At 48.6% G+C, this 24,656-nt stretch overlaps 2 protein-coding genes across 7 annotated transcripts in view; one reads left to right on the top strand and one right to left on the bottom strand.

Moving 5' to 3' along the window:
* The window catches only part of TRIM3 (tripartite motif containing 3), a 49,988-nt gene that overhangs the window by 15,784 nt on the left and 9,548 nt on the right, over positions 1-24,656 (top strand). Inside the window, exons 2-12 of one of the 2 annotated variants that reach the window (XM_072133572.1) lie at positions 1,235-1,377; positions 2,412-2,646; positions 3,026-3,177; positions 3,271-3,451; positions 3,555-4,278; positions 4,369-4,472; positions 4,552-4,719; positions 4,959-5,139; positions 5,271-5,341; positions 5,417-5,557; positions 5,713-5,852. In XM_072133572.1, the coding sequence (XP_071989673.1) occupies positions 1,265-1,377; positions 2,412-2,646; positions 3,026-3,177; positions 3,271-3,451; positions 3,555-4,278; positions 4,369-4,472; positions 4,552-4,719; positions 4,959-5,139; positions 5,271-5,341; positions 5,417-5,557; positions 5,713-5,852 (2,210 nt within the window). In that variant the 5' untranslated portion in view covers positions 1,235-1,264. Of the gene's footprint in view, positions 1-1,234; positions 1,378-2,411; positions 2,647-3,025; positions 3,178-3,270; positions 3,452-3,554; positions 4,279-4,368; positions 4,473-4,551; positions 4,720-4,958; positions 5,140-5,270; positions 5,342-5,416; positions 5,558-5,712; positions 6,779-24,656 lie in introns of those variants that run through there. The other variant, XM_072133573.1, reaches the window with a different exon arrangement.
* LOC140117129 (FH2 domain-containing protein 1-like) overlaps positions 13,274-24,656 on the bottom strand; it is a 37,773-nt gene continuing 26,390 nt past the window's right edge. For all 5 annotated transcript variants that reach the window (XM_072133576.1, XM_072133574.1, XM_072133575.1 and 2 more), the window contains 10 exons: positions 23,532-23,593; positions 17,457-17,559; positions 17,104-17,189; positions 16,897-16,997; positions 16,755-16,825; positions 15,778-15,885; positions 15,528-15,598; positions 15,223-15,340; positions 14,662-14,826; positions 13,274-14,359 (listed from right to left, as the gene is read on the bottom strand). In XM_072133576.1, coding sequence (XP_071989677.1) covers positions 13,646-14,359; positions 14,662-14,826; positions 15,223-15,340; positions 15,528-15,598; positions 15,778-15,885; positions 16,755-16,825; positions 16,897-16,997; positions 17,104-17,189; positions 17,457-17,559; positions 23,532-23,593 — 1,599 coding nt within the window. In that variant the 3' untranslated portion in view covers positions 13,274-13,645. The remainder of the gene's footprint in view (positions 14,360-14,661; positions 14,827-15,222; positions 15,341-15,527; positions 15,599-15,777; positions 15,886-16,754; positions 16,826-16,896; positions 16,998-17,103; positions 17,190-17,456; positions 17,560-23,531; positions 23,594-24,656) is intronic.

The following is a 24,656-nucleotide window of genomic DNA, read 5'->3' as shown; positions in this document are numbered from 1 at the left end:
TTCCCATGTCATGTCTGGCCTCTTCTCCTCTGGTTCTCCTCATGGATGTCCTGCTTCCCTCCTGTCCGTGTGTATGGTTCCCTCTGTGTAGGTTCTCCTGTCTCGGTCTCTTTTTCCCATGTCATGTCTGGCCTCTTCTCCTCTGGTTCTCCTCATGGATGTCCTGCTTCCCTCCTGTGTCTGTGTATGGTTCCCTCTGTGTAGGTTTTCCTGTCTCGGTCTCTTTTTCCCATGTCATGTCTGGCCTCTTCTCCTCTGGTTCTCCTCATGGATGTCCTGCTTCCCTCCTGTGTCTGTGTACGGTTCCCTCTGTGTAGGTTCTCCTGTCTCGGTCTCTTTTTCCCATGTCATGTCTGGCCTCTTCTCCTCTGGTTCTCCTCATGGATGTCCTGCTTCCCTCCTGTGCCTGTGTACGGTTCCCTCTGTGTAGGTTCTCCTGTCTCGGTCTCTTTTTCCCATGTCATGTCTGGCCTCTTCTCCTCTGGTTCTCCTCCTGGTTGTCCTGCTTCCCCTGTGCCTGTGTATGGTTCCCTCTGTGTAGGTTCTCCTGTCTCGGTCTCTTTTTCCCATGTCATGTCTGGCCTCTTCTCCTCTGGTTCTCCTCCTGGTTGTCCTGCTTCCCTCCTGTGCCTGTGTATGGTTCCCTCTGTGTAGGTTCTCCTGTCTCGGTCTCTTTTTCCCATGTCATGTCTGGCCTCTTCTCCTCTGGTTCTCCTCATGGATGTCCTGCTTCCCTCCTGTGCCTGTGTACGGTTCCCTCTGTGTAGGTTCTCCTGTCTCGGTCTCTTTTTCCCATGTCATGTCTGGCCTCTTCTCCTCTGGTTCTTCTCATGGATGTCCTGCTTCCCTCCTGTGTCTGTGTACGGTTCCCTCTGTGTAGGTTCTCCTGTCTCGGTCTCTTTTTCCCATGTCATGTCTGGCCTCTTCTCCTCTGGTTCTCCTCATGGATGTCCTGCTTCCCTCCTGTGCCTGTGTACGGTTCCCTCTGTGTAGGTTCTCCTGTCTCGGTCTCTTTTTCCTTTGTCATGTCTGGCCTCTTCTCCGCTGGTTCTCCTCCTGGATGCCTTCCTTTTATCCTATGTGCTTTTCCTTCTGTTTGGGTTCTCCTGTCTGTGTTGTGTCTGGCCACTTCTCCCCTGGCTGCCTGTAGTCCTGCTTCTCTCATGTTCTGTTAATATCCCTGGCTTATTCTTGCTCTATTTCTTCCTCCTCTAATTTATATTTCCTTCCTCAGGTTTTCTCGTGAAGCCTCCCCATTGCTATCATGGCGAGCCCGGTGGTCCGTCAGATCGACAAGCAGTTCCTCATCTGTAGTATCTGCCTGGAGCGATATCATGTGCCCAAGGTCCTGCCGTGTCTGCACACCTTCTGTGAGAAGTGAGTGTCTGCTGGGTGGTGGGTGCTGTGGGGAGTGGATCATCCTTGTGGTCATTAGCGTCTCGGCTTGCTGATGTCCATGTGCCCCCGCTACCCTCCATGTCTCGGCTTGCTGATGTCCATGTGCCCCCGCTACCCTCTATGTCTCGGCTTGCTGATGTCCATGTGCCCCCGCTATCCTCCATGTCTCGGCTTGCTGATGTCCATGTGCCCACGCTATCCTCCATGTCTCGGCTTGCTGATGTCCATGTGCCCACGCTATCCTCCATGTCTCGTCTTGCTGATGTCCATGTGTCCCCTGCTACCCTCTATGTCTCGGTTTGCTGATGTACTTGTGTCCCCACTACCCTCTATGTCCATGTGCCCCCGTTATCCTCCATGTCTCGGCTTGCTGATGTCCATGTGTCCCCGCTACCCTCTATGTCTCGGCTTGCTGATGTCCATGTGCCCCCGCTATCCTCCATGTCTCGGCTTGCTGATGTCCATGTGCCCACGCTATCCTCCATGTCTCGTCTTGCTGATGTCCATGTGTCCCCACTACCCTCTATGTCTCGGCTTGCTGATGTCCATGTGTCCCCGCTACCCTCTATGTTTCGGCTTGCTGATATCCCTGTGCCCCCACTACCCTCTATGTCTCGGCTTGCTGACGTCCATGTGCCCCTGCTACCCTCTGTCTCGGCTTGCTGATATCCCTGTGCCCCCACTACCCTCTATGTCTCGGCTTGCTGACGTCCATGTGCCCCTGCTACCCTCTGTCTCGGCTTGCTGATATCCATGTGCCCCCGCTACCCTCTATGTCTCGGCTTGCTGACGTCCATGTGCCCCTGCTACCCTCTGTCTCGGCTTGCTGATATCCATGTGCCCCCGCTACCCTCTATGTCTCGGCTTGCTGATGTCCATGTGCCCCCGCTACCCTCCATGTTTCGGCTTGCTGACTTTGTCCTCTGGGAGTTCCACACGTTCTCTTATCGGTGGATTTGAAAATGTGTCTAATAGAAATGACACAATGTAAACATCCACCAATCTGTCTCCAGGTGTCTGCAGAGCTACATCCCCCCGCAGAGCCTGACCCTCTCCTGTCCCGTGTGTCGCCAGACCTCCATTCTCCCAGAACGAGGGGTGTCTGCTCTTCAGAACAACTTCTTCATCACCAACCTCATGGAAGTTCTGCAAAGGAGCCCCGAGAGTGGCCGCCAGGAGCAAAGCGTCCTCCCATGCGATGGCCACACACCTGCTACCCCATTGTCCTGCCCCAATCACCAGGGCAAGGTGAGAAGTTACCCCATTGTCCTGGCCCAATCACTAGGGCAAGGTGAGAAGTTACCCCATTATCCTGTTCCAATCACTAGGGCAAGGTGAGAAGTTACCCCATTGTCCTGCCCCAATCACCAGGACAACATGAGTAGGTACCCCATTATCCTGTTCCAATCACTAGGGCAAGGTGAGAAGTTACCCCATTATCCTACCCCTGTCACCAAGGCAAGGTGAGAACATACCCATTATTCTGCCCTTTTCACCAGGGTAAGCTGAGAAGTTGCCCCAGTCACCAGAGTAAAGTGATAAGTTGCCCCATTATCCTGCCCCAGTCACCAGAGCACAGCCCCCACCTCCTGATGTCTCCTCCTAACACTGTCCCTCGCCCCGACAGACCATGGAGTATTACTGTGGGCCCTGTGAGACGGCCATGTGTGTGGAGTGCACGGAGGGGGAGCACCGGGAGCACTGCACCGTCCCACTGAAAGACGTCCTGGAGCAGCACAAAGCGTCGCTGCGCAGCCAGCTGGACAGCATCCGGAGCAGGTAGGTACTCTCATCTGACTACAGTAGTGGGAGGGGGCACTGGTAAGCTCTGCCGTGATGGACTTCTTACTAGACATGTGCCTTCTCCCCCAGGATCCCGCAGCTGACGTCCGCCATCGATCTGGTGGGTGACATCAGCCGCCAGCTCAGCGAGAGGAAAAACGCTGCAGTGAATGAGATCTGCTCCACGTTCGAGGAGCTGGAGCGCGCCCTACAGCAAAGGAAGAACTCGCTGCTGCAGGATCTGGAGAGCATCTCGGTCAGCAAGCAAAAGGTGGGAATGATGGGGGGGTCTTTGGTGCATTGGGGTCCCAGGTGCCATATATAAACCCCCAGCGTCTGGCATCAGAGTCATGTGCTGTGTCCTCTTTGTTCAGGTCCTGCAGGCTCAGCTCTCCTCTCTCAGACAAGGCCTGGATAATATGGAGAGTAGCGTGCGGTTTACGGAGCAGGCCCTCGGCCACGGCTCAGAGACAGAAGTCCTCCTTGTGAGAAAGCAGATGAGCGAGCGGCTGAATGAGCTGGCCTCCCGAGATTTTCCTCTCCATCCACAGCAGAACCCGCAGCTAGAATTTCGAGTGGAGACGGACGGGCTGCGCCGTTCTCTGCAGAACCTGGGGGCCCTCCTCACGACTAGTGCGGTGGCTTATGCCTCGGTGGCCACGGGGGAGGGTCTACGCCAGGCTCTGGTGGGACACCAAACCTCTGTCACTGTTACCACGAAAGACAAGGATGGAGAATTGGTCCGCACTGGTAATGCCATCCTGCAGGCCCAGCTGACCGGTCCAGATGGAGGGGCCCATGATGGGGAGGTGACCGACAATAAGAATGGGACTTATGAGGTGCTCTACACGCCTCGCCATGAAGGGGAACACCAGCTCTCCCTCCGCCTCTATGGCCAACCCCTGCGTGGAAGTCCCTACCGTGTGCGGGCGATCAAGCCTGGAGATGTGCCGGCGTCACCGGAGGATGTGAAGCGCAGAGTGAAGTCACCGAGCGGAGGACATATACGGCAGAAGGCGGTGAGGAGGCCATCCAGTATGTACAGCACCAACAAGAAGAAGGAGAACCCCATAGAGGATGAGATGATCCTGCGAGTAGGTAAGGAGGACTGATGTGCGGGATGACAGCCGGGTACAGCGCTTCAGAATGTGTTCTCACTGAGATGTCTCTCTGATTTGTCACTTTTAGGGTCCCGAGGTCGAGACAAAGGGGAATTCTCCAACTTACAGGGGATCTCTACCACCAGCAACAACCGCATTGTGGTGGCGGACAGTAACAACCAATGTATACAGGTGCGTACACAGTCCTCCAGTCATGTCCCCACTGCTTGACCTCTCACCCATCATCCCGTTCATTACTCTCTCCCTGCAGGTCTTTTCTAATGAGGGTCAGTTCAAGCTCCGCTTCGGTGTGCGGGGGAGGTCACCGGGGCAGCTGCAGCGTCCTACTGGTGTGGCCGTGGACATGAACGGTGACATCATTGTGGCGGATTACGACAATCGCTGGGTCAGCATCTTCTCTCCTGAGGGCAAGTTCAAGGTGAGAATTGACCCTGAGCCTTGTGTATATCCACTGCGGTCTCTGGCCTTCGCTTTGCCTCCACGTGCCAGCCTCTGCCCGTGGCCTCCGCGCCTCGCCCTGTATCTTTTTGTGTCTCGTTTCTGTAGGTGATGTTCCTAGCTTTCTATAGGTCTAATCTCGTGTTGTAGTTGGATGTCTCTTTGTATGCTGTCGTGTGATGGTCCTGGCTCTGATTTGGACATTTCTACCCTATGTAGAACAAGGTGGGTGTTGGACGCCTGATGGGTCCTAAGGGAGTGGCTGTGGACCGGAATGGACATCTGATTGTTGTGGACAACAAGTCCTGCTGCATCTTCATCTTTCAGTCCAATGGGAAGCTCGTCGGGAGGTTTGGAGGTCGAAATCCTGGAGACAAGCAGCAGACTGGGACCCTGGATGGTAACTAGGACTCTGATTAGTGGATCCTGCAGAGATGGGTGGAGCTTTGTTAGATTTGTCATGTGGGTGTGTCTGAGGGGTGGAGCCTCTCTGTGTCTTGTACTGGTACTGAGCCTCCTCTCTGTCCCCAGGTCCCCATTTTCTGGCCGTCAATAACAAGAATGAGATAATAGTCACCGATTTCCACAACCATTCAGTGAAGGTGCGTGTACACTGCTCCTCCCACTGCGGGTGCCATTGTCTTCATGACTTTATTGCCTCCTTCCTGTCTCTCCAGGTTTACAGCGCAGAGGGAGAGTTCCTCTTTAAGTTTGGTTCCCACGGAGAGGGGAATGGTCAGTTTAACGCTCCGACGGGCGTGGCAGTGGATTCTAACGGGAACATTATCGTGGCGGACTGGGGAAACAGTCGGATTCAGGTGCGGACCTGGCAGGGAGGGGGTTACATACTGGGGTCTGTGGTGGTGGAGGACACACACAGGAGATAGACAGTGCCCGCATCTCCACCAGCCTCCTACTAACATCTTGTCTTCCTCCCTTTCTCTCTCCCCACCCTCATCATGTTCCATCACAGGTGTTTGACAGTTCTGGCTCGTTTCTGTCCTACATTAACACCATGGCTGACCCCCTGTATGGTCCGCAGGGGCTGGCGCTCACCTCTGATGGTCATGTGGTGGTGGCTGACTCGGGAAACCATTGCTTCAAGGTCTACAGGTATCTGCAGTGATGGGGACAGGAGGCGCGACGGGCACAGCTGCCCGTGTCTGTGACGTCTGCCCGCTCTGTTTATTCATCCTGAAGTGGTGTTTCCTTGTCCATCCTTGTCCTGGTGCCAGACGCTGCGGCGCCCTCCGTTTTCTGCTCAGCACAATTGTCCCTCTCCTCCCGCTTTCTTCTGTCCTCCGGCAGAGGTCTCCTGCTCCTCTTATCTCTCCGTGCTCTAATCTCTGCTGAGAACTCTGTGCTATGGACGCTGCTATATGTTTACGACGTGTAAGAGAGGATGGTGGATGGCCATGGCGCTGTTTACAGGCGTCTCCCACCAGCAGAGGAATGGCTGCCTGTGGTGGAGGAGATGAGCTCCTGTGCCATGTGGCTGATGACAATGATGACTCTCTGAAATTTGCACTGATAGATTACGAGATGGAAGCAGATGTGACAAGTGTTTCTGGACGGTCAGCGGCCGCGCTATGGACGGACTGTACCCTGCCTGTAGCCTGCTCCTCGCCTCCATGGATACAGGCGCAGACTGTGCGGGGCAGTTCCTGAATGTAACCTCCTGGAAGGGAAACAGGGTCTCAGCCGGTTACAGGGTTTCCCAGCATGCACTTCTCATAAGCTCTGCCCACTGGCTTGGCCCTTGCTCCTCCGTGTCCAGGATGGGTGACCACACCCTGGGCGACAGCTGAACTTTTATTTTATGATGTTTTATGTCCTTTTGATTGGCATTTCAGCGCGACGCGGTGTAGACCCCGCACCTTGTGCCAAAGCCTGGTACCGGTCCAGCATGGCTGCCAACGCCATCCCCCTCCGGGGGCTGCTCAGTGTTTAGGGTCTCGCGTTTGCATCTCATTGTTTTTATTCTTTACAAGGGTTTTTTTTTATACATTTTCACTGTAATTGTATTTTTTTTACATTTATTTTGTATTCACTGTCATGAATGTAACCTTCTGCTTCTCGCCATGTCACAAGCACAAATACCAGCAAGGAATGACCGAGCCGCGAGGAAACCTTGTGTTACCAGTAAGTGACGAGAGATGGGGGGGGTGCGGTCCCATGTAACGCCACAGCATGGAGCACAGGTGCAGTCCCATGTAACGCCACAGCACGGAGCACAGGTGCAGTCCCATGTAACGCCAGAGTGCAGAGGGAGGTCTTTCTGTTCGCTGACTGGCTCTGACTGATGTGGAGCGGCACAGAATCTCCTCTGCAGCTGGCTTTTATACAGTGGACGTGGATAGCCACTGCTCCGGTCATGATGGAAACCTCCCTTTAATTTCCTTATCTTCACAAACGCCAGTTCTCCATCCACGTTCCTGCAGCTTTAAGGGGTCCTCTGTTCAGCAGTCATTGTTGGCAGCACATCTCACCAAAGATGATCTGTACAGGCAATATATTGACCCTTATGAAACACAGCAGATTCTACTCATCCCTGGCTGATATCTGAGCCATCGGATCGCTAGCTCTGATTCCCTGGACCCCAACCGTCTATAGGGGAGCGGCAGTGCAGGGCGTTACAGTGTTATTTAGGTGAACCCCCTATATCCTGCACTACTCAGACCCACATTTATCTGTACTGATGGCAGATTCCAAGGAGCAGTTATCTGAAGTCACCAGCTAGAAGACCCCTGTAGAATGGAGGAGACCCCCGCCCCCTTGGTGTCAGAATTCAGTAAGGGAAAGCCAGGATCTTAAGGCCATGATATTGCGGGTGGTGGTGACCTGCACCCAGCTCCATTACACCCACAGCCCCTTGGCTTCTAACATTCTCCCAACATGGAACATGGCACGATCTATAGGGTCCCCGACTGTAAACTGAATGGTCCAGGATGGCGGTGTTGGAGGGGGAGGGGGGGGTCATGAGATGGCGGTGTTGGAGGGGGGGGGGGTCACAAAGTGTAAGTGGAGTCGTCCGGGATGGCAGTGTTGGGGACCCGGTGTGCATGAAGGGAGGGGGCATTGGACCGCTCAGTGCTGGAACCTGTGGCTCTTTATTTTATTGTCCTGACTATTGGACTTTGTATTATAACCACTGAATGGAATTGGGATTGAACATCTCTGCAAATAAACCCATCTCTCACCGCGCTTCTCTTCTGCATTCAGCCCCTTCTCCCAGATGCTACATGCAATGAGCAAATCCACTAAGGAGGGGGGAGGGTATGACATGACCACTGCATATGGGGTATGGCAGATATAGGACCCCCTGCACCAGGATATTAGGAGTTGCTAAAGACCTGTCTCTCGAACTGCTTTGCTGTAGAAAAATTCAAGAAATGGTTTTAACTTTCCATTGACTGACGACCAGTCCTTACAACTAACTGCTTATAGGGTGGAGACAGGGCAACATCTACGAGCCGTGACAACCTTTATGACCCCTTCCAGTCCTTGCACCAACACGACTACCTGCTGATGTGGAGGAGACAACATCTCTGACACCTTCCAATCCTACCTGCTTAAAGGGTGGAGATAGGGCGACATGACCCCTTCCAGTCCTTGCACATGACGGGTCTTACCTGCTGTTCGGGTGGAGACAAGGTAACAACATCTATGATCCCTTCCGGTCCTTTCAACTAACTGCTTATGGGGTGGAGATGGGTGACATCTACGATCCCTTCCAGTTCTTGCACCAACACAACTACCTGCTGATGGGGTAGAGACAAGATGACAACATCTATGACCCCTTCCAATCCTTACACGACTGCCTGCTGATGTGGAGGTGACTTCATCTACGACCCCTCTTAGAACAAGGGATACCGAACTCTCGAAGTTGGATGGTCCCCGCAACTGCATCAATTGAAAACCATTGTACAAACCAAAACTTTTCTTTATTTAAGGGTCAAATAAGCTTTATCGCACATGTTATAACAAAGAGATTATGCATTTTGTGAACATACACCAAGTACTATAAAACAACAAAAGATCAGGGGCAAAGTCTGACAAAGATTCAACTTATAAAGAACCCTGCACGTCGAAAAAGATTATAAACATAGAACCATACAAGATGGGGAAAGAACAAGGATGGAAGAGGGGGTCGGAAAGAGACATCCCCAAAAAAGAAGCCAGGGCACAATCCCCAATCACCAAGGGCAGGTAATATATTCAGCAGTGGCCATGAGAAGGAGCCCCGAGAAGACGGCAATTGTATCGTGCTTTTACTTCTCCCATCCCAAGCGGGTAATTCCGAGCAACAGCCCAGTCCGCCCTAGAAAGAGCTTCATTAGAAAGCCACATCCTTGGTATAGAACGTCAAGCGACCAAAAGGAAATGTTTCAAAAGGTGTTTTTGCTTTTGGAGATGAGACCGGGAAGAACTGTTAGCCAGGCCTGTTCCAGTAGGAGCGTGACCGAGTGGGTGATAGAACTATAAAGTCGGGTCATGTCTTGCCATATGGGCAAAATCAATGGACAACACCAGATGTGCATCATGGAGCTCTCCTTGCCTCTACACCTCCAGCAACAAGGGACATGGGGATCTGATGTAGCCGTACCAGAATGCAAAACCATTTAGAAGTATTTTAACCCCTTACAGACATGTGACATAATAGTACGTCATGTGCGGGTGCAGGGAGAGGGCTCATGGCCTGCATATTACACCAAAGGCTTACCGGTAACACCCGTGGTCAGTGCTGTAGTATAGCAGTATATGATAGTATGGATGAGACATCCTAGGGTTAAAGTACCCCAGCGAGTCTGAAAAATAGTAAAAAAGTTAAAAAATTATAATTAAAAAAAAACTAAAAATTCAAATCACCCCCTTTCTCTAGAAGTCATATAAATAAACAGTAAAAATCATAAGCACGTTAGGTATCGCCGCGTCCAAAAATGCCCGATCTATCAAAATATAACAATGGTTTTTCACTGCCCATTTAACCCGTAACGGAAAATAGCGTCCATTTCAAAAAGTATAGAAAGTGATAAAAAGGTTGTACAGTCCTAAAAATGGTAGCATTGAGAACATCATCAAAGGTCGCAAAAAATGACACCGTCCACAGCTCTGTACAAGTATAAAAAAAAGTTATTAGCGCCAGAAGATGGCAGCATTTTAAAAGAAAATTTTGAAAACTGTTTTTATGAAAACATAAAACCTCCACAGTGAATTCCGTAAAATCCAAGCCCACAAGAAAACGGCGCAAATGCGTTTTTTTCACTAATTTCGCTGCATTTGGAATTTTTTCCCGCTTCCCAGTACACAGCAGGAATAATAAATCCCATCACTATGGAGTGTGATGTGTTACGCAAAAAAGCCCCCGCACAGCTCTGTACATGGGAAAATAAAAAGTTATAGATTTTTGAAGGCAGGGAGTGAAAAATGCAAAAACGAGAAAGGGCCTCGACAGGAAAGGGTTAAATTTGAGTTCCTGGAGATGTCAGGATACAGACATCTTATGTCAGAGCTGTAGACCATTGTTCCTCAGTGAGGTCTTTGCCTAAGGCCGTTTCCCACACTTTGGCTCGGGCTTTGAGTCCCCGGTCTCCTTTGCCAACATAACATCTAACAGTCATATTGAATGTATTAGTGGTTCCTTAGATATTCAGAGAACCTCAAATGTGGACAGAGTCCCTGTGACAGTGGGAAGTGGTGAAGATAAAGTACTGGATCCAGGACCTCCTTGACCTCCCAGACCCAAATCCTGTGAGCGGACGTATCCCAGTGTCGTTGATAACATCTCTGACCCTCGGGAGAGGGACCAGTAGAAGACCCAGTATCGAGGAGGCTCGTAGGAATGATGCAAATTGAAGATTGCCCAAAAGGGTGGTTAGGAGACCCGGGGCAGAGATCAAACTCAACTTGAAGGCAAATTTCCTCCCGGCTTTCAGAATACTCCACACAGTCTCTCAATAGAGAGAGAGGGAACAACTCGTGGTAGCCAGAAAGCTCAGGATGTGGGTTGAGGTCAACTTAAACTTGGTTGCTGCCCATAGCTTGGTCTACCGGTAATGAAACCGCTCTAGTACAAATGTCCCATTGGATGCTCTATAGCAAGTCATAAAGTCTGGGAACAGATATTTTAGGCCTAGTTAAGAGACTTCTCTCGATGCGGGGGAGGAGTCATCCAGAGAGAAGCTTGAATGAGAAAAATTTATTAGTTAGAGGTTAGTCCTTCAACAGACATCTGGTCGTGTTCTGCACTACGGATGTTAGACGAATTCTCCAAGCACTATTCCAACTTTTACGTAGAAGATCTTGTATTCTTTATGAACTAACCCCTTTGTGGGGGAATTAACGGAAAAGAAATGGGTGGTGGGTGTCCACGAAGGAATATATGACAAATCTGCAAGTGGAAAGAATATCCTTTCGATGGAGCGAGTCCGGCAGTGATTTCAGAGCCCTCCTCTTCAGCAGTGTTAGGCTGGACAGGTCTGGGAGCACCTTGGTACTTGATCAGCTCGGCCTCGCGAGACCTGTTCATGATAGATTCCAACAGAAGAATGCTGTGTACCGGACAGACTACATCTCTCGGGCAGTCAGTATCTCCAGAGTGTGCTCCTCTGGTACTCATAGGTCCGTATCATGGAGTTGTGCCGCATATTGTTCTGGTGGCCCTCGTTTTCCCCATCATCCAGCTGATTCGCTAAAATCTGTACCTGAAAAGCCCGAGTCACAAGCATAAATGAATGTCCACTTGTGTTTGGAGAGCGTTTCGCGAAGCTTCCAGGGCTGTGACCCTGTTGGAGAGCTGTTTAACTTGTTTCCGTAACTCCTGCTAGCTCCACACTATAAGGCTGCTCAAGTCATGAAATGTCTTCACACCAAGGAGAACAGTTCTGTTCTGTGGTGTATTCATCACACTGGGATGGACGTAGCAGCTCTGGTAACTCCGATACCTTTTTTCCTTGATGTGAAGATTCAATTTCCCCGGCCCAGACAGTGATCCCGGACAACAGAGCGGTCCAGCAGCCTTCATGACCTGGCTCTGGTGTCCCAATTATAGTAGGTATGCAGTCAGCATAACTCAATAAGGTGAGTGGACGTCCACCTACTGAGCACACACTACACCGAAGGACAATTTGTGTTATACTACGAGCCCTTCTCTTCCTTGTGAGGACAGCAGTAGAAAATGTAAGTTATGGTTTAAGGAACAAGAGATCTATATGGGCCGGACCTGGAAGGGTTAACGGACTGACCTCAACAAGGTTGTGGTGAAACCCACATATTCCCATATTTCAGCTGTGACTCCCTGACCTCCTGCCCCTATACCCATATTGGGGTGCTGCTTGAGGCAACAGACAACTTATCCCACACACTGGGGCAGGGCTGATTCTAGCATTTTTGCTGCTTAGAGTAAAAATTGAAAATGCTACCGAAACCACCTCCCCCCCTCGCCCAGTGATGCTACTTCACACACTAGTAGTCAGTCATTAGTGACCACTAGTACCTTACAGGTGATGATCTGCTCCATCAGGAAGAGGACTTTTTTATGATTTCTCCCGGCAATGGTTTATCTCTGCTGAATTCTCAGTCGAATGACTTTAGCTCCATGCAGCACAATTCCACACTGTGCTCCTAAAAAAAACAGTCACACTATAATGGAGTGTGCTCCTAATATATATTATCATCACAACACGACTGAACACACCGTTACCCACATACAGAATCCTTTATGCTCCCCCTAATAATTTATAGTATCTACAGGTCCCACAGTATATACCACACCCCCTGAACTCCACCCCCCCCCATAGAATACAGATTCCCCCATAGACGGAATATAGAGCAACCCCAACCCCAGTACCACACAGCCCCCCCAGTGTACTCTCTGTGTACCCCCTCAGTACACACAACCTGCCCCCCTCAGGTATACAAGGCCTCCCCCTCCAGTATATACAAGCCTCCCCCACCCCCTCCAACCAATTCCTCAGTATACACAGTTTGCCCCCTCCTAGTAGTATTATATAAAGCTGACACCCATTTAGAAAACAAAAAAAACCCTTACTTACCTCCAGCCCCAGCGCTCCCCCAGCCCGTGTCCTGCAATGTGCTGCACCGCTCTGCCTATCAATTACGTCTGCGCCTTAATGGCGTGATTGATTTTTCAGGTAGTATGGACTTGCCAGCGTTTGGAGAGTTCGTACCACTGGCAGCAAAATGCCGCCTCTCAAAAGGTCTGCAATCTGCCGCCTGAGGCTTCACCCAATTTCATGGCAGCTGCGGCCCTGACTGGGGGGATGTGTGTGTCAGATGTATAGACAACTAGAGACCTACCTGAGGACCCCTGCATAACAAGGGGCAACTATTGTCACCAGGATCACAATACTGCACTGGTGTAGGATTGCATTTACCACAGTAGGGTGTGACTGTCCCCCATCATCCAAATCCATGTGACTGCGGCCCACAGAACCCCACGAGGAGGAACGCGCTTTCAAATACAGAAACGGTCCTGGGAGCCTCCCCTCCACCATGCTGCAGAAGAGCGTCACTCCAGAATAAATCCCCTTTATTAAATCCACATTCATCCTGTTCACAGTTAAAAAGCAAATGAAACAGTTCAAAGCTTAACCCGACCAGGGGCATAAGTCCAACTTAGGAATTTAAGAACATAAAATTCTGGGACAGTTATCAATCAACATCTCAGATGAAAGTGCAGCAATCGGGATAAACGAGAGGCCATTACCCACCTACCCGGACCCTCCCCTCAAATGAGTCTCTCTGGGTCTAAAACACAAGAAATATTGTAAAAGGTCAGAAGAAGAATTGTCGCCCTGGGGGTACAGGGATCATCCAATCACCACTTCCAAAGTCTGGATTAGTCTTTTTCTAACATCACCCGAGGTTCTGGAAATTCAGATCCTTTATTTAGGCGAGCGCAGTGCATTGTCGAAACGTCGTAGGAAAGTGGTAAGTGCTGAGGCTTCGCTGCCTCCTCGAGGTGAGCCGTCTGAATGTTGGATACTTAGGGGTTCAGGGCTCTTCAGGCTACCTCTCCTATGGAAAATCCCCCCCAGACGGAAGGGGCTTGGGGTGCCGGAAGTGGGAGAGGCAGGGTCCCTCTGAGAATTGTCTTTGGGAGTACACGGAGAAGTCACCAACAAAGTCTCTGTAGACGCCGCTGGGGAGGAAAGAAGAATGGTTTGCACTTCGGCTTCTGCTCTGTAAGAAGGGAGGCAGCCAAGCGTGTGTCTCCTGTTCATCTTCCCAGGAGTCTCCTGATGTCCCTCACATCCTGTGCTGTCCTCTCGTGGTCTCCTAAGTCCTTGACTCTGCTTGAACTCTGTGGAGTGATCATCCTCCTCTCTGATGGCCTCCACAGTCACTTTAGCTGAGGCACCCGCAGAGAATCGGGGCAGTGCACCACTAACTGGGGAAGTATTAAGCATCTCTGTGGAGTGGCTGCGAGGCAGAGCCCGTGGACCTCTACTTGAACGACCTCTGCGAGGAAGACGGAGCATTAGAAACTCCAGTTCCACATCTTGAAGGTCTTTGTCCTGCGAGGAACAACTTGCTATTGAACGTCGTTTCTCCAGGCGCTCCTTCCGGTGCTCAGCCTTCTCACGTTCTCTGTTCTCCTGCAGAAGGGAAAGATTTAAAGCAAATAAAATGTGAACAAGAAATTAGGATGGCCAATGGCCACAAAAAATGCCACAGGAAACCCATGTACTGGAGACAGGTGGAGCAGATCACAGGATTGGGAATTATGAAGAGATCCGGTGCTGTTTCCCACCATCACTCTCCCTCCCGCTTCCTGCTTTCATTCTGTCCTTCATTACGATATAAACCGTGTCTAGATCCTTTAAGATGGTGTCCATATGCTCATAATATACATTTCTGTGCACTTGTCAAGAACAACAGGTGTAAATTGGACCCTCACCTGGATAGCAGACATGAACTTGGCACAGAAGGTGGTGAAGATGAGACACATCTCTTCCAACCGGAACGCAGACTCCTCTTCACAGAAGTAGTCCATCACGGCCCGGCGGGCATCTCGCATACTCTGTAAAGAGCACAGCACCTCACACAGCTCCACCTCTGCCACCTGCAAGAGAAGGACCATTAGAGAAGAAATTATTGTACACGATCTTGTACAACCACAACGTGGGTCGTGGCTTAGATTTATTGCAGTCTGGTAAGGTGCCACCACTGACCTATAGAGCAGCAATTATTGGCATGGACAGGACTCACATGGCTCCCTGGGTCAATTACTTGCCGAATACATCTATGAACTATATGGACAACCTATTCTTGTCAATAGACAGCATTTAACCCATTGCAGCATGGACTATCCCCACCATGACTAGTGCACATGATTGTCAGGGCCTCTTTATAGTTTCCAAATGAATTACCTATCCAAATTTTCCATCAATATGTTCACAAGTGTATAGTTACTATGATAGAGATGCAACCAACTCAACAGAAAGAAGAATTTATTCACCTGTAGGAACGGAGCCATCTCGTGCTGAAGGTCTGGCTGATCTCTGAGGGCTTCCTTGGTACCCTGAAGTCTCTGAGATAAGGTCTCCAGGTCACTCTCAACCTCCAGAGATGTGATGCTAATTGGAAAGAGGCTCAGTTACTAAATGCGGGAAGAGGAAGCAGACAACACAAGGACGGGGGGAGGGGGCCACATGTGTCCTGGGAAGGGAGAGTCACCTCAGAACCGGCCACAGCAGATACAACCAGAAGAGTCGTACAATGACCAATATAAATGTATGGGGGATAATAATGACAAGTTCTCACCGAGACGCTTGGCTGATGTGCGGCAGCTTCTCTGGGAAGGTCAGGAGCGAACTATTGTTTCTCTCCGCTTCCTGTGTGAGTAACAGACATGTAAGCCCCATTCCTGTGTCATCTGCCCACCACCAGTCTTCTTCCCGCGCTACCCTCCTGTTACCATGCCTATTTCTAGCCTTTACCAGTCACTGCCCCAGGTGCCAGTCTTCTGCCTGGCGAGTCCTGGATGTGTGGCCAGGCCGGAGACCACTCTTACCCGTGCTACAAAGTGCATGAGGTTCATTCCAGGTTTATTCGCCTTCGTGTCCGCCAGTTTTAGAAGTGATCCCATCCGAAATCCCATTGCACTCCCTGCGTATCCACCCTAAGAAGGAAAAACAATACACGACCATGAGGAGACATGATCAGGAGCAGATCAGCGAGTCCCTCAGCTCACGTCCAGTGCGTTATATCTATGAGGGACAACAACAGATTATAGAGACCGTTCTCCCTGGATCATCATCACGTTACATTGCAATGTCTTACTAAGACGTGGAGCAGCTGCTCGATCCAATCCACAATCTGAAGGCCTCAGGTCAGCACCAGGAAAATCTTACTAGGTTGTAGTTTTGGATCCTACGACGTCATGAATCAACGTAGAGGTCGTTATGTTTAATGTTCCAGAGTGTGGACGCGGAGGTTTCCAGTCCGTTATTGAACATCTCAAATATCACATCTGGACATTTTCGGCTCCTTGCCCTGCAGTCTCAGGACAATCCACCTGGACAGATCTTGGATTGAGGATTTCCCCTTGTCCGTCTTTCCCGTCTATTTGCCTTGATTCTTCGGATCAATCATGAACCTTGGGATGTGATGACATCAGTGGGTGTGTCCCCTAGAGGTGGGCCTTGCCCGGGGGGATGGCTGGATTAGACAAGGCCTGGAAGTTAAATCAAGATTCCACTTCTTGGCTCTGACATCTGCTGAGTATTCCAAGTTAAGGACAGATGAAGAACCGGAGTAACGATGGCTGTCAGCAGAGGACCTGGAAATGGAGCGCTGAGCATGGCTCAGAGGGGAGTATTGATGGTGGTGGATTGTCCTCAGTAGATATGACAGCCTGGTGAGTCTGGGGTTCGTATATTGCTGTATATTGCTGTATATTAGCTACTTACTAGTATGAACATGGTGTTGCAATAGAGTTTCACCCAACACTACATCTCCTATAATATTTGGTGGCTTTGGGTCACTTACAGCATTCATGTAGTTTCCAGCCTTCAGCACCAGATGGATGATGACGTGCAGGTCCTCGCACTCCAGCAGTTCTGTAACACAGAATTTCCTGTGACTACGGAGAACATACAGGGGAGGGGATGCAGAGTTTCCCATGTCTCACCTGTAGCTGCCTCCATCTGGACCTCCACCGCCTGCTTCAGTGAATTCAGCTGGGGGAAGAACTCTTCCTTCAGGATCAGCACCTGAAGCCGCTGATGGAAACTGCAGGAGAAATAGGGTTATGGGGCCCCAGGACCAGAGATTGGGAATATCATGCGTATAGCGCTGCTGTATACACAATGAGGTGGAGGGAGATAAAATGTCTCACCTGGGAATTTCCACCAACATCACCATGAAGAGCTCGGGATCAGACAATCGCCCGCGGTCTCCTTTAAACGCTCGGAGTCTCTTCACCTGGAAAAAAAAAAAATTGTAAAAAAAAAAAAAAAAAAATCACACACTCTGTGGTTCTACAAAAACATTTGAACCACAGCAATCTATTATCCTGCGGGTGAAGTAGCTAACGAGTGGAGGACAGATTACAATTACTACGGGAGGCCACCAATTCTCATACATGGAGGTTGTGAGGTCTTTTGGGACTCGTTTCTTTCTCCTTGCTCTTACTGCATGGGCTCAGGGGGCAACAACTCATTTATGAAGATACTAATCATAACTACTTACCTCATCTTTTTCGGGGAGCAGTCTCTGTAGTTCCCCAAGCTTCTCTGCACCAAAGTTAGATCCTACTCCCTGCTTTATGTCGGCAATCATCACATGCACAGGTCTGAAGAAACAGCAGGCCACAATGAGGTCCACACAGAGAAGCAAATTTATAACGAGATATGGTGGAAGAGGGTCCACATGGTGAAGGGGTTATAAACATTACATGGAGGATGGTCTAATGTGGAGCGATGGGGGAGATTCCATAGGGTTAAAGGGGTATATAACATGGTATGAAGTAAGAGGATCCACAAGAAGAACAAGATCTACAAAGTTATGTCATGGAGGGGTCCACAGAGTTAAAAGGGACATGAACGGGGTAACACAGAAAATGGGAATTATTCTCACCGTTAATTCGGTTTCCATTAGTCCACCATGACGGCCCCACTTGGAGGATGACCCCTTGACCTCTGTAGGGACAGGAAGCAGAGAAGTTAAATACCCCACCCCCGGCATCCATACTCCAGTGACTACCAAATAACTACACCGGCAGCGGATGCAACTCTTTTATTGTATGTTAAATCACACACAATTTTTCCATAAAGTACAGTATAATATACATGGGTGGGAATATATATGGGCCGTCATGGTGGACTAATGGAAACCGAATTAACGGTGAGAATAATTCCCATTTTCCATTGCGTCCCCCATGACGGCCCCACTTGGAGACATAACAGATTAATTTTTTTTTTTCAGGGAGGGACAACAGCTTGAAGTACTTTTCTGCCAAATGCTAGTTCTTTTGTACTCTGTAGGTCTAACCTATAGTGTTTTACAAACGTCATTTGACTAGACCATGTTGCTGCCCTACAAATTTCATTAATGGAAGCTCCCCTTTTTTCGGCCCATGAGGTTGCCATGGCCCGTGTGGAATGAGCTCTAATTGTTTCAGGTATAGACATATTTTGAGCTACATAGGCATTTTTAATGACAGTTTTGATCCATCTCGCTATAGTGGATTTTGAAGCTCTCGTGCCTTTGTTTTTCCCGCTAAACTGTAGAAGGATATTTGAGTCCCTTCGCCATTGCCTTGTTGTTTCTAGGTAGAAGAGAAGAATCCTTCTGACATCCAGAGAGTGCCATTCTTCTTCCTTCGGAGTTTTCGGATTTCGACAGAATGTAGGTAAGATAATCTCCTGGCTTAGATGGAAGCCAGAGGACACCTTGGGAATAAAATTTTTATCAAGCATTAATGTTATTCTATCTTCAGATACTTTCAGGTATGGTTCTTTGATAGATAATGCCTGGATTTCTCCTAGACGCCTGGCTGATGTTATGGCAATAAGAAAGGTTAATTTGAGCGTCAATTCTTTAATATTTTTTGAGTCTAATGGCTCAAATGGAGGACCGGTAAGATAATTTAGGACAACAGATAAGTCCCAACTTGGGACAGCTATTCTTACGGTAGGTTTTAGTCGGGAAGTAGCTCTTATAAATCTCCTTACCCATTGGTGATCCGCTAGAGGACTATCGAAGAAGGCACTCAACGCAGATATCTGGACCTTCAAAGAGCTGGTCTTCAGGCCCTTGTCAAACCCTGCTTGGAGGAAATCCAATACCTGGGAAATATTGGGAGAGTTCTGGTTAGGAATCTCAGGTCCACAGAATGTTACAAACTTATTCCATATGCGGAAGTAAACAGCCTGAGTGACAGGTTTTCGACTCGCCTTTAAGGTGGAGATAACCTTGTGGGACAAGCCCTTGGTTTTTAGCAATTCCCTTTCAGGATCTATGCTGATAATTGGAGAGCCTGGGGATTTGGATGTAGAAGTGGTCCCTGGAATAGTAGGTCCGCACGAGGAGGGAGGTGAATAGGTTCTTCCAGAGATAACCTCCTGAGTGATGGAAACCAAACCTTCTTTGGCCAGTAGGGCACTACGAGGATTACTTTTGCCTTCTCTCTTTGGATCTTCTGAATCACTCTGGAGATTACTGGTATTGGTGGGAAGGCATACATCAGTGCCGCATTCCAGGGATGTCTGAACGCATCTAGTTGGCTCATAGGTGTTGAATTGTCTAGCGAGAAGAAAAACTTTGTCTTTGCATTTGTGCGGGTTGCGAATAGATCTATTTTTGGAACACCCCATTTTAGGGTTAGATGTTTGAAGATCTCGTTGTTCAGGCACCATTCGTTCTGGTCGATGGTCTTCCTGCTTAGGTAGTCTGCTACCGTGTTTTCTTCTCCTTTCAGATGGACTGCAGATAGGGATAATATGTTCTGTTCTGACCAACTGAAGATCTTTTCTGATAGAAGATCCAAATTTTTTGTGCCCCCCTGGTGGCGTAGATATGCCACTGTGGTGACATTGTCTGAGTATATTCTTAAATGATGGGATTTCATTAAATCTCCGCTGACTTTCATGGCTTCCCACACTGCTCTCAACTCCCGGTAATTGGAAGAACGTTTTTGTGTGGATAGAGGCCATTTCCCTTGAAGAAGGGATCCTTCGAAATTTGCCCCCCATCCAGACCGGCTTGCATCTGTCTGGAGTGACCGCAAGGGCCATGGGTGCCAGGCTATCCCTTTTTGTAGGTTCTCTTGATGTGTCCACCAGGCTAAAGCTTCTTTGACCTTTGCAGGGATCTCTATCTTCCAATCTAGATGAGTCGGATCTTTGTCCCATACTAATAGGAGCCAACTTTGTAATCTGCGGGTATGAAACTGACTCCACTGTACTGCTTGGATACATGCCGTCAGTTGGCCTAATAACTTCATCACATCTCTTATGGAACAGTTGACTCTGTTCTGAAATAATTCTACTTCTTGACAAAGTTTTGATACTTTTCCCTGAGGAAGGACGGACATCTGGAGTGATGAATTTAGAGAAATCCCCAGGAACGTAATAACCCTGCTGGGATTCAGATTTGATTTTTCCCAATTTATGATCCAACCCAACTGTTTGAGGGTGGTAATTGTGAAATCTCTGTGATGTATTAGCTCTTGTTCGGATCTTGCCACAATTAGTAGATCGTCCAGATATGGGATTACGATTATCCTTTTTGTTCTTAAGAAGGCAACTATTTCGATGATAATCTTCGAGAATGTCCTGGGAGCTGAGGATATTCCAAAGGGAAGTGCCTTGTACTGGAAATGACTTATGATGCCTTCTGGGTTGAGGACCGCAACCTTGAGAAATTTTTGGGATGCTAGATGTATTGGCACGTGATAATAGGCATCCTGCAAGTCGATTGTGCACATGAAGGCCTCTGGGGGAATCTGGGTGATCGCCGAGTTCACAGTCTCCATTTTGAATTTCCTGTATAGGATGTATTGATTCAGGTCTTTCAGGTTGCATATCATCCTGAATGTCCCGTTGGGTTTTTTATTAGGAATAATGGGGAATAGTGACCTTCCCATATTTCTGATTCTGGAACCGGAACGATGACATCCAGATTCAATAACTTCTGAATTTCCGACCATAACTGAAGAGCAAGCTCTGGAGACGGTTGTCTGGTGAGAAAGAATCTTTGGGGAGGAAGAGATGTAATTTCCAGCCTGTATCCATCTTCCAACATCGATAAAATCCATGGATTCTGTGTAATTTTTATCCAATGTTGGTGAAATTTCAGGAGTCTTCCCCCCACTCTGGCGTCATTTCCTAAATGATGGGGTGGTGTTGCTGGAACTAAGGAGGAACCCCCTTCCTCTACCCCCCTTTGGGTAGCTCCATTTCCCTTGCTTTCCTTTCCCTCTATAGGGAAATCTCTTTTCTTTTTGGTCCCGAAAGGGCTGCTTCTTCTGAGTTGTTTTTGCCTCCGGAAAGCCCTTCTTCCTATCGGCTGCCTTTTCAAGAATGGTATCCAATTCTTGTCCAAATAGGTATTCCCCTTGGAATGGAAGGCCACACAGTTTAGATTTTGACCTGAAGTCTCCTGTCCACTGTCTTAGCCACAGTGTTCTCCTTGCCGAATTGGAAAGTGCTCCTTCTTTGGCGCTAAACCTTACACCTTCCGCTGAGGCGTCCGCAACAAAGGCTGCTGCTGATTTAAGTACAGGAATTGTTTCTAAGAGAATTTCTCTCGGTGTTCCATCCTTGATGTGGTTTTCTAGCTCAGATAGCCAGTAAAAAAGGGTACGAGAGACTGACGTAGTGGCGATGTTCGATTTAAGATTCCACATAGACGATTCCCATGTCTTTTTCAGCAGGCTGTCTGCTTTGCGGTCCATGGGATCTTTGAGCTGAATAGAGTCTTCAAAGGGGAGATCGGTCTTTTTCGCAATTTTTGTGACCTGGACATCTACCTTAGGAAAGGAATTCCAGATCTTTGATTCTTCTTCCCCAAAGGATAGACGACTCTTAAACTCTCTTGATATAGAAATTCTATTTTCTGGTTCTCTCCATTCCTCAAGGATTAGATCCTTCAGGGTCTTATTGATCGGAAAGACGCGTCTCTTTTTAGCCTTAAGGATCCCAAAAAGCTCATCCTGAATAGATGTTGGTTCTTCAACCTCTTCAATCTTTAGGGTGTCTCTCATGGCTTTTAATAGAGGATCTAAATCCTCGGACATAAACAGGTATTTGGATTCCATTTTTACTGCTGATGTTGATGGAATTGAATCTAAATCTAAGGAGTCCTTGACCGAACCCTCTAGTGATTCTATATCGGACTCTGACTGATATTCAACTCTCTGCCTTTTTTGTACAGGTTCCTGAGGTATTAGGTTAGCTAGAGATGAAGCTAACGAACACTGAACCTCCCCTTTTATAAAAGTCCTCATTTCGTCCATAAAGGATGACTTTTCCTCTTTCAAGAGGCTATCAATACAGTCCTTGCAAACTGCTTTTTTATAATCGTTAGACAATTTGTAAAAGCACATGTTGCATCGACGGGAGGTAATTTTTCTTTTCCCCGCATCTTTGGGAGGTGGATCTTTAGATTCTCTATGCTTCTCCTTCTCTTTCGGTTCCTACCAATAGAGAAGGAGAACAGTGTTACTATCTAAGAATAGTAATACTAAATCTTTAGGCATAAATAAATTTGTGTATGTTAGGATATGACCCACAGTAACACTTAGATACCCCGAAACCACTCACAGGAGCTATAGGCGGGGGATCTATAGACACAGCATCCATAGTACAAGATTCCACGTTGCCAATTGTAAAAAACGGCACCTATGTGTACACATATATATATTAGCATATTTCAAATAAACGATATATATATATATATATATATATATATATATATATATATATATATATATATATATATATATATATATATATCTCTATCTATCTATCTATCTATATATATATAATATATATAATGGACTGCTGTTCATACTTGCCTTGGACACACAAGATCGTGAGGTAAGGCAAAATTTTGGCCCAATATGGTAGTGCCTGAAAAATATACAGCCCATATATAATACTGAGTCATTGTATATTAAATGTCTCAGGCCGAGTTTACAATGAAAATACCTTAATAGACCGCAGTGGAGGATATGGTGCGCCGGAATACAGGAGCATTAGACCTCAGATCATTGTGCGTCCCCGCCAGCTTTAAATCTTACCGCTCCACGCGCCTGTTTCCGGACCGTGCGACAGATTACCTCACTTCCGGTGCGCCACCGGAAGTTGTCACTGGCGGCCGCGTCAGGCACGCCGCCGCCATTTTGTTGAAGTCCGGGTGTCGTTAACCTCACGGGGTCGCGGACAGAGCCGGAACTACCGGCCCCAACATGCCGACAAGGGAAGGGTCGTATGCACCGATCGCTGTCCTGGACTGGAGGGGTAAGAGGATGATCCCCGCGCCACACATGCTCCCCTCTCACTGTCCCTCTTGGATGGAAGGATCAGAGGAGAGATCTTCTCTACAACCTGCCCTGTGTAGGGACAGGAAGACACTGGAGTATGGATGCCGGGGGTGGGGTATTTAACTTCTCTGCTTCCTGTCCCTACAGAGGTCAAGGGGTCATCCTCCAAGTGGGGCCGTCATGGGGGACGCAATGGAAAGGGGGTTTATAACAGGACAGAATAAAAAAAAGAGGGTCCACACAAAGGGGGAGGTCTGAGAAGTGCTAGTGAGCCTCACCTCTTAAACTGCTTCAAGAAGATTCCCAGGTTCATACTTTTCTTAGAGTCCAAAAGAGACACCTACATGAAGGATCAAGAGGTATAAAAACCAACATGGAGGAAAGAGGAGCCAACAAAATGTACAATCTGCAGCAAGGGCTCTATCTTATACAAGTGCGGCACCACAGGAAACAACACAGGTTGGTTCACAACCACAAGTCACAGTTGTCAGGCTACTAAACATAACCAAGTCACGACAACCGACACCAGTAATCACCGGCCTACTCTACACAGCCAAAGCACTACAACCATCACCATAACCAAGTCACTACAACCGGCACCAGTCATCAACAGCCTACTCTACAGAGCCAAAGCACTACAACCAACACCAGTAATCACCGGCCTTCTCTACACAGCCAAGTCACGACAACCGACACCAGTCATCACTGGCCTACTCTACACAGCCAAAGCACTACAACCATCCCCATAACCAAGTCATGACAACCGGCACCAGTCATCAACAGCCTACTCTACAGAGCCAAAGCACTACAACCAACACCAGTAATCACCGGCCTTCTCTACACAGCCAAGTCACGACAACCGACACCAGTCATCACTGGCCTACTCTACACAGCCAAAGCACTACAACCATCCCCATAACCAAGTCATGACAACCGGCACCAGTCATCAACAGCCTACTCTACAGAGCCAAAGCACTAGAACCAACACCAGTAATCACCGGCCTTCTCTACACAGCCAAGTCACGACAACCGACACCAGTCATCACTGGCCTACTCTACACAGCCAAAGCACTACAACCATCCCCATAACCAAGTCATGACAACCGGCACCAGTCATCAACAGCCTACTCTACACAGCCAAGTCACCACAACCGACACCAATCATCACCGGCCTACTCTACAGTGCTACGGCACCACAACCAACACCAATCATCACTGGCCTACTCTACAGTGCTATGGCACCACAACCAACACCAATCATCACTGGCCTACTCTACACAGCCAAAGCACTACAACCAACACCAGTCATCACTGGCCTACTCTACACAGCCAAAGCACTACAACCAACACCAGTCATCACTGGCCTTCTCTACACAGCCAAAGCACTACAACCAACACCATAA

This window comes from Engystomops pustulosus, chromosome 2, assembly GCF_040894005.1.
Source record: "Engystomops pustulosus chromosome 2, aEngPut4.maternal, whole genome shotgun sequence".
In the NCBI taxonomy this organism is placed as follows: Eukaryota; Metazoa; Chordata; class Amphibia; order Anura; family Leptodactylidae; genus Engystomops; species Engystomops pustulosus.
This window is presented reverse-complemented; position numbering and strand designations above follow the sequence as displayed.